Raw genomic sequence first — 9,696 nt, forward strand, 5'->3', positions numbered from 1 at the left:
AGAATCATTACAAAGCACTTTTAGAGTTTTCGTAAATTTCTTAATAATTTACTTTCATCGATTAGGAATAACTCAGTAAACAAGACTTAACTGGAGTTACATGTAGGTGTAAATTTACTTTTAAATTGCTACATTCATGCAGCGTCTCTAAAACGAATAATCACTCATCACAAGAAATTAAAGAGTATATTGAGTCTTGCCAAATTTAAAAAAAAATGCTTGAATAATTTGGATAACGTAAAGGACCAAATCTTGAACAACGTAACAGATGGTTTGGTTTACACGGTCCTTAACAGCAAGATCAGGGACTGAAGAGACTCTCTCTATATATAGGCTAACCTAAGGTCAGTTGTTGCGTTAACTGAACATTTGGAATTTCAACATGTTGCTGTATTTGGGATTAGCGTTGATCCTGTGCCAATCTAATGCACTGTTCTTTGGTAATAACGGGGGTGAGTATACAATATGATCATATAAGGAACATAAGGATATAGTTTAAGATTGTGTAATTTCATATAATAACATTTTGTGTGTTTTAACTCGTGTATATATATATTATTATGTTTGTCCATGTTCAGGAACCTGTTTTGAAGCGAGCAGCCACATATACATACAAGCGTGCCCTGAAACTTATTTTCAATTTTAAACATAGGTTAACGATACAGATATAATTATGAAAAGAGGACGTGTTCTGTGTAAGAGATGAGAATTTCTTTTTCACCAGGTACCGTCCAAACAACCTGGTTAACTACTCTGGATATAACGCTGATATGTGTGACTCCTAAACATGGTTTATCGCTTCCATTCATGTACATGGATCAGTGCTTGCCCGTTTCTATATTTATACTACAGAGAAAGTCTTTGGTTGTATTTAATTTTCATCTAACAAACATATACAACTTACAAGTTTTACATTTATTGTACTTAAGAACGTAGATGTGTGTTAAAAATGCCTGAACATCCACTTTCTCCTTTTCAGACAAATGGGACGCTCTTAAGGGTAAGTCAATCCTTATGATAGTCAGAGAGATGTACATGGTATTGTCAATTTGGATGCTTTGAGTGACCTAATCTCTTTTCAGCCTTGGTCAAAGATTCACCAGAACCGAGTCATCTACCTGGCTAAGCTGTCTATGGAAATATTATGAAACCAGACGGACGATGATGAAAACACACAAAACTCCCTTGATATCCCTTATGTAGCCAATTCCCAGAGATGAAAACTGAAATAGCTATATAAACCTAGTTAATCCGCAGTATGCCTAACCTTGACCTTTTATACCCCGGGTAGATACAGGTAGATGGTAATGGATAAATAACATCACTGTCATTTCTCATCGTTGAAACTTCAGATGTTATCGAGTACTGTACACTTCGAGTTCGATGAGAGTCATGTGTGGCACTGGTCGATTCAAGCTTGTATCTAGCAGATTCAGTGTGCATGATCGAGGACGTGGAGATTTTTGAATCCTTTTCAGCAATGACTGAAGAAAAATGGAGATTACCTCAATTCTAGCCACAATGTCCACCCTTATCTGCAGTTGGCGCCCTGTGGCAAAGACAAAGGCGTTGTTGGACGCCATGGACAAAGAACTGTTCTAGGCGTGGTATAAATATAAGCGTCAAGTCCGACATTCCTAAAGCCGTCAACCAAAATAAAGGTTCCGGGTCAGTAATCGTGCGATCAGTTTCCAAAACAACGTTTAGCACAAGCCACATATATCAAAAGTATATATACAGTAAGAAATTAATATAAGACGGTTTCATGCAAAAAGAAGCTGTCAACAGTTTCCAATGCTCATGAAAAGACGCAAGGATTGTTCCAGGTGTATCTATTAAAGACATAAATTGTTAGAGATTCAATTAAAGATTCATTAGGGACAAATAATTATTTGATTTGTTGTCTCCGGGCAGTTACATGGGACATCAACCCTCTCAGCAGTTTTGCCTTCGCTAGCATGCCTAGGACGGTGGGTGAGGCGAGAAACGAGGGATTCACACAAGAGACGTCCAGATGTGAAGGTGAGTAACAGGATTCTCACAAGAGACGTCCAGATGTAAAGGTGAGTAACAGGATTCTCACAAGAGGCGTCCAGATGTGAAGGTGAGTAACAGGATTCTCACAAGAGACGTCCAGATGTAAAGGTGAGTAACAGGATTCTCACAAGAGACGTCCAGATGTGAAGGTGAGTAACAGGATTCTCACAAGAGACGTCCAGATGTAAAGGTGAGTATCAGGATTCTCACAAGAGGCGTCCAGATGTAAAGGTGAGTAACAGGATTCTCACAAGAGGCGTCCAGGTGTGAAGGTGAGTAACAGGATTCTCACAAGAGGCGTCCAGATGTGAAGGTGAATAACAGGATTCTCACAAGAGACGTCCAGATGTAAAGGTGAGTATCAGGATTCTCACAAGAGGCGTTCAGATGTGAAGGTGAGTAACAGGATTCTCACAAGAGGCGTCCAAATGCGAAGGTGGGTAAGATAGAATTCACACAAGAAACAATCAAATACGAAGGTGAATAACATATCCAAAAAATTCCCACGAAATTATCCATTGTTTATCTTAGTATAACTGTAAAATTGCCAGGCTTAGAAATTATTATACCCAGACCCAAATTTATTAAATAAATAAATGTATGAAATGAGTGTATGATAAACCATATTTATTAAAATAATAGCATGGTCTTAAAGATAACCACTGGAAGGAATACCCTTGAGCATAACAAGAATTAATATATGGAGTAATTGGTAACAAATCGTATTTTATGATCTTCGTTTAGCATCAGCTTCTAAACCCTTCCTCGGCAGTCGTTACCTGAAGGACGGGGACAATGCAGTCATGTTGTTATATGATCGCCATGGTTACATTGCCGGCATCCAAGTTGGTGTGAGTATCCACGTGATTTCAAAAGTAACCCACAGTTTATACATTGTGTTAATCACAACGAAAATGACGTAGACTAGACGTAGACTGCTTGGTCAGCAGTGGGTGAACAGATACGTTGCTTAGGTAAATATAAGGGAATTCCGAATGACTTAATGATGTCTTCTCATCGCATTTATGGCAATAACGCTCGACGCATATGTATACTATAGACAGTCTTCTATATCAGCTCTGTACTTTGGAAGGGGTAATCGCAGGTCAATTGTTTATTAAGGTATGGACGTCGCCTCTATAATTTCGTCTAGAAGTTTCATTTCGATAATTTTGAAAAGCTTCCACATAATCTGGATAGGAAAGGCTTTAACATCAGATCTATACTTTCTAGAGGTTAAAACATCAGCTCGATACTTTGGAAAGGCTAAAACATCAGTTCGGCGATACTTTGGAAAGGATAAAACATCAGCTAGATACTTTGGAAAGGCTAAAATATCAGCTGGAAACATTGGAAAAGCTAAAACATCATTCCTATGCTGTGGATAAGCTAAAAGATCAGCCTGATACTTTAGAAAGGCAAACATCAGCCCGATACTTTGGAAAGCCTAAAACATCAGCCCATTGCTTTTGAAAGGTTAAAATATCACCTGCTTTAGAAAGGAATGTATGATATAACGTGCAAAAATCAAACTTGTAACTAAGGTTTATGTTGAACGTTGTTTTGGAAATTGGCTTCGCTATTTTTGAATACCGGAACTTTCATTGTGGTTGACGTCTGGTACACGAACGTCTGTATCGATGCCAACATTTAAACCCCGAGACAAACCATCACAATACGTCAGTGTGTCGTGTTTCGCTCACTAAAACTGTAAGGAAGAATAGAGGAAGGCGTGTCAGCGGATCACGACCTAGTGTTATGTATCTTGTACCCTCTCTCTCACACCTGGTATTTGTTATACAGTAGACTGGCCTCAACATGCACAAAGACAAGAGGATTTTCTCAATTCACACCTATCTGCAACAAAATTTTCTTTATGGAATTAACACAACTTATTATGCCGCATTTTACCAATTACATTTGACCATTTGGCAACGAACACGTTGTTGTTGCTGTTCCGGTTTTGCTCTCCATGCATGTAATCTTTTACATAGACTAATTTGAGTATAACCCCATCTGTATCACACTATATGATATTTTCTAAATATCATTTCTCTACATTCTTTGGAGAATGCTTTTGATACTTTTAGAACTACGTAAGTAGATATTGCTAGCATAAAAGCAAACAAGTCTTTCTTACTCTCGTATAATACATTCCATTAACTGAGCCTTCTTGTTTTGGAAAATCTTGCGAGTGTCAATATTAAGTTAAAAATAAACCGCAGAATGAAGTTGTTAAAACGATTCTGACAGTTAAAAACAAATTATTAACAACTTTACGTGGGCCCAGTAGTTGGATGTTAATTCTTTTCCTCACAACTGATACATAAGTCACGTGTTTTGTTCTGTAAAACTATACGGAAAAAGGTAATTCAGTTCAGCACCCACCTTGTATTCTATTTCGACCCCCTCCCCCATCCCTACTTCTTACACCTGTTGTTTTTCTGAAGTCACGGGTCAAGCTACGGGTCAGAAAGAAGGCTGACCTGAAACATGCACCCAGATAATGTACTACCTGATATACTCCTACCTATCATTGATTATAGCACGAAAAACCGTTATTAGAAGACTATGTTTATTTCACAAAGCGAAAACATCTGTTAAATAGGTCATTAATCTAGATCATAAAATTACAGAGCACATTGCATTTTTAAGAGCCGTAGATTGATTGGACATAGAGGCATATGATGCTTTGTTATATAGTTTACTTATGTTATGAAACTCTCCCATTAACATACTACAAAACCAACAAACTTTTTATCTGAATATAGTTTCAACATTCTCCTTTACAAAAATTTATTTTCCTTTAATAAAAATCCTTTATTGGCAATATTGGGTTTGGAAGCACATTTTGAAGCCAATAGGACGCTAAAGAAAATATAGTCATTCCATCGAGTCTCCGCCATGGATGTTTCCACTGAGGTCTGCATTTATAGAAAAGGTCCGGATATAAACATCCAGTCTAATGACCTGGTCCTATATTCCATCTAAACTAATCACCAGTGTACTATTTTCATGAATAGGAAGTCAAATACTTGTCCACAGAGTATGAAAGTCAGTTTGCATTATATAGTCCAGTGTTAAATCTGTGTAGTATACTACCGCCGTAAACCATATCAAATCCAGTTTTCATTATATAACCCATTTGTTAAATCTGTGTAGTATACAATCGCCATAAATCATATCAAATCCAGTTTTCATTATATTGTTCAGTGTAAAATCTGTATAGTATACAACCGTCGTAAATCATATCAAATCCAGTTCTCATTATATAGCCCATTTGTTAAATCTGTATAGTATACAACCGCCATAAATCATATCAAATCTAGTTTTCATTATATTGTCCAGTGTTAAATCTGTGTAGTATTCAACCGCCATAAATCATATCAAATCCAGTTTTCATTATATTGTTCAGTGTAAAATCTGTATAGTATACAACCGCCGTAAATCATATCAAATCCAGTTCTCATTATATAGCCCATTTGTTAAATCTGTGTAGTAAAAAACCGCCATAAATCATATCAAATCCAGTTTTCATTATGTTGTCCAGTGTAAAATCTGTATAGTATACAACCGCCGTAAATCATATCAAATCCAGTTTTCATTATATAGCCCATTGTTAAATTTGTGTAGTATACAACCGCCATAAATCATATTCTGTTAGGTAAATTCGTCCTGTACCACACGGAATATCGTAAGCTCTCTCTTGTCCTTGGCCAAATTGGCAATACTTGATGCAGTGCCGGTCATTCTGGTATAACACATGTGTACTACCAAATACTGCTTCCTGATAATTTCCATGTACCTCAGAATAAACTTTATTGTAAATGTTCATATAAATGCTTACATAATGGCAACTTATACACCCCTTAGCCTCATGGCGTAAGCATTTCTATTACGTAGAAATGCTTAAATATGCGAATAATATGCCTTCAGACATCAACCTTGTAAGAGCGTCTGATATTTGAGGAAAGATTCGATATTCAGAGTCAGGGTTTTGTCATTGGTGATTTTCACGTGTTATTATATGAAGGACAACTGCATGAAGAGTTCAACTACAACAACGACGACACTGGGATAGCCATGTTATATACTGTACATGTATTTGAATTTTGCATGCACAGCCATGTTTCGACCCTTACATTAAAATTTCACATGGTTTTCACACCAAGTTTACACAAAGGCTTCATTTTTAGAACAACTGAACCTGTCAGTCGTCTAAGATTTGAAACCTTCGTGAATAACTCTTTTCAAAGACAGGACTGAACGTACGTACCTTGTACTATTTCCAGATTCCGAAAGGCCTTCCTCGTAACTACCCATCCTCCATGATGACTCCTCCGTGGATCGCTGAAGGGAACAGATATATCCTCACGGCCTATTTCGTTGATCCAGGTAGTTTAATCATAATAAATAACTATTTATTTATTTATTTGATTGGTGTTTTACGCCGTACTCAAGAATATTTCACTTATACGATGGCGTCCAGCATTATGGCGAGCGGAAACCGGGCAGAACCCGGGGGGAAAACCCACGACCATCTGCAGGTTCCTGGCAGACCTTCTCACTTACGGCCGGAGAGGAAGCCAGCATGAGCTGGACTTGAACTCACAGCGACCGCATTGGTGAGAGGCTCCTTGGTCTACGCTGCGCTGGCGTCATAAATAACAATTCAGGTTTATTATGATCGATAAAATATTACCGAAGACAAATTTGCTCGGTGCCAGTCTCTTTTGAAGCACCATTAAGCTTGAATTAGCTTTAGGTTTGAATCACACAAAAGGTCAACGTAATCAGAAGTAAGGGAAGAAACTCATTATGGATACAATGTGCTGGCAAATGTCAGTTACATACATATATGCATGTACATACAAAACAAAGCGCCAAGCATCTTCCAAAATCTGTGATTGTACATTGTAAGTACTGAATGGTGTGTTTGGTAAAATTTCAAATATTTGAATGGAGGCGCTTGACGTTTTATAACGTATATAGATTTAAATTCATGTCCGTGTTAATATAACTGGCTTATGTAACTAAAGACGGTTTTCTTCATTCCGGTTTGTTTATTTAGCTTCAATCTGCACCTCTGGTCGTACTTCGGCAATGTACGAATCCCAGGGCACAGGAACTGGACTTTACATTCAGAATGGAACTGACCCAGTACACAATGTCTTAAGCATACCCCATCAAGAGGCCGCAATAGCCAACACAAAGTGGACAAAAGGAAAATGCTTCAAGACGATGGGTAAGATTATGGTATTATTCTACACAGAGAATGAATGAACGATTATGCCTTAACGCCTCAATGGGTAATGGGTAACTTTACGCATAGAAAAGACAGCCTTTTACTTTAGTTCGTGCATGTACTTATAATTCTTATAATGGAATAGACAGTTATAGCCTTAAATAGAATAGACAGTAACAGTCTTACAGTCGAATAGGCAGTTATAGTCTTATAGCCAAATAGACAGTTATAGTTTTATGGTCGAATATACAGTTGCAGTCATATGGTAGAACAGACATATGGTCGGAGAGGCTTCCTCTCCGGCCGTGCATAGGAATGTCTGCCACCAACAGTCGTGGATTTCCCCATGGCTCTGTCCAGTTTCCTCTCACCATATTCTTGAGTCAAATAAACAAATCGCAGAATAGACACTTATAGCCCCATGTCGAATACACAACTATTATAGTCACACAGACAGTTATAATCTTGTGGTCAAATGAATAGTTATATTTCAGTAATAGTCTTACAGTCGAATAGACAGATATATGCCTATTGAGGAACAGACAGTGGGCTGTGACAGGGTGGTAATTGTGATGACCATTAAAATCGGTCGCCAAAGGCACCCGGTTTTCTCTAACCATAAAACTGACCGCCATCCTACCAGTGAAAAATTCTTAAGTGTTATGCAAAACATCAGTAGAATCAATAGATAGACTTAACAGATCAATAATATTAATAAATAAATATATGTGAAATATCCTTCGTGTTCCGCGTTAAATACCAATTAATAGATCAATAATAACAAAGCCTTACACTGAACAGCTAATTCTAATAATAAGCTAAATAATTTGGGCATGCACTGGTTTTGTAGGAATGCACTACTGGTACAATCTTCGTGAGGACATGAGTTGTGACGACTTCCAACCAATCTTCCTTCTCTATAATAACGGGAAATTGAACGCCTTCGGATGGGCCATCAATGCGGATCTCCAGTCACACCGCTTCGAGCATCCTCCACTGGCGTCTATTGGGGTATGGTTTTTAGCTGGATTCAATACGTTTGAAATGTTTTATTTATTTATTTATTTGATTGGTGTTTTACGCCGTACTCAAGAATATTTCACTTATACGACGGCGGCCAGAATTATGGTGGGGGGTGTGTGTGTGGGGGGGGGGGGGACCGGGCATCGCCCGGGGGAAACCCCACGACCATCCGCAGGGTGCTGAGAAACCTTCCACGTACAACCGGAGAAGAAGCCAGCATGAGCGGGACTTGAACTCACAGGGACCACATTGGTGAGACGCTCGTGGGTCATTACGCTGCGCTAGCGCGCTAACCAACTGAGCCACGGAGGCCCCGTTTAAAATGACAAAAAGAGTGCCAGAAAGTTATATACCACTTAATCATATAAATACTAAGTAAATACTAAGTTGTAAATAACACTTCTTTTCACTAGCGGTTCTGCAAATAACACAGTCTTTTATTATACTTAGAATAATAAAAGACTGAAAACATAGAGAGTAAAACCACAGCAGCGACGACAATGAACAGGTGATAATAGTAACAAATTACACGCTTCCCGCACCATGGCTGAATGGTGCGAAACAGACAAGGGAAACTGTGCTGGTTAAGGATTCAGCTGGAAAAAAACTATCAAGAGCATCACTAGCCAGTCAACGAATACAGTTGGAAAAAAAACTACGAACAGCATTACCAGTCAGTGAAAGAATTTAGCTGGAAAAAACTATCAACAGCATCACTAGTTAGTCGGGTTACTAAATAAAGGAACCTCACCCAGCTGAGTCAAACATTTGCTGTGACTTTTTATTCCAGGCGTTCATGGAGGTTCCGCCTAAGTGTCTGGCATCTCAGGGACGTTTGTCCACCATGCACATCTATATGACAGACAACCCTGTCCTGCACGACTGGTGCTAAGTCTCCAGATCGTAGAACACCGACCAGTCTGTATAAGACAATATCTCATGTAAATGAATAAAAATGGAGTTACCAACATTAAGTCGGCGTTTGTTTCATTTGTGCTTATGTTTGACCCTGGCACTTACATATAATACGGCGCCATGATCATAAACATCATTGTTTCATGCTAGAGAATCGTGATGAAATGTCGGGTTCGAACGATCTTCCTGGAGTACCTTTAAAGGTGAAGGTATAAATGAATTAAAACTGTTTTGAGGTAAACCAAGTACATGTATAACGTGTGCTTCATGTAGCGCAACACGCAATTCACGTGCTATCATTGGGCTTACAGCTATATGCTTCCGGCTTTAACCTCAGGCTTTAACCTCATCAGCTAGTCAGCAAGACTTCATCAATCTTTTGATCGGATTTAATTTCACAGTTAGGCCAAACATGTAAATTAGGGTGGAATTATTGTTTCAGCTGTTGTAGCTACAAGGACCCATGGCACTAAACC

General features: G+C 38.4%; 1 protein-coding gene across 1 annotated transcript; it reads left to right on the forward strand.

Annotated features, from left to right (window-relative positions):
* Nucleotides 1-366: 366 nt before the first annotated feature.
* Nucleotides 367-9,269, forward strand: LOC135469143 (uncharacterized). Its single transcript, XM_064747681.1, has 8 exons — nt 367-452; nt 980-1,000; nt 1,915-2,022; nt 2,782-2,888; nt 6,330-6,432; nt 7,109-7,282; nt 8,133-8,293; nt 9,096-9,269. Exons 1-8 carry the CDS (start codon nt 383-385, stop codon nt 9,195-9,197), a joined length of 846 nt encoding a protein of 281 aa, XP_064603751.1. The 5' UTR covers nt 367-382; the 3' UTR covers nt 9,198-9,269.
* The last annotated feature ends 427 nt before the right edge of the window (nt 9,270-9,696 follow it).

The sequence above is a fragment of the Liolophura sinensis genome, chromosome 6, assembly GCF_032854445.1.
Source record: "Liolophura sinensis isolate JHLJ2023 chromosome 6, CUHK_Ljap_v2, whole genome shotgun sequence".
NCBI classification, from domain to species: domain Eukaryota; kingdom Metazoa; phylum Mollusca; class Polyplacophora; order Chitonida; family Chitonidae; genus Liolophura; species Liolophura sinensis.

Excerpts from the sequence above, each read along its gene's own strand:
- LOC135469143 (XM_064747681.1), top strand. The coding sequence starts at position 383 with ATGTTGCTGTATTTGGGATTAGCGTTGATCCTGTGCCAATCTAATGCA. Across the intron at positions 2,023-2,781 it reads AGAGACGTCCAGATGTGAAG|CATCAGCTTCTAAACCCTTC; the intron begins GTGAGTAACAGG and ends ATCTTCGTTTAG. Across the intron at positions 6,433-7,108 it reads GGCCTATTTCGTTGATCCAG|CTTCAATCTGCACCTCTGGT; the intron begins GTAGTTTAATCA and ends TTGTTTATTTAG.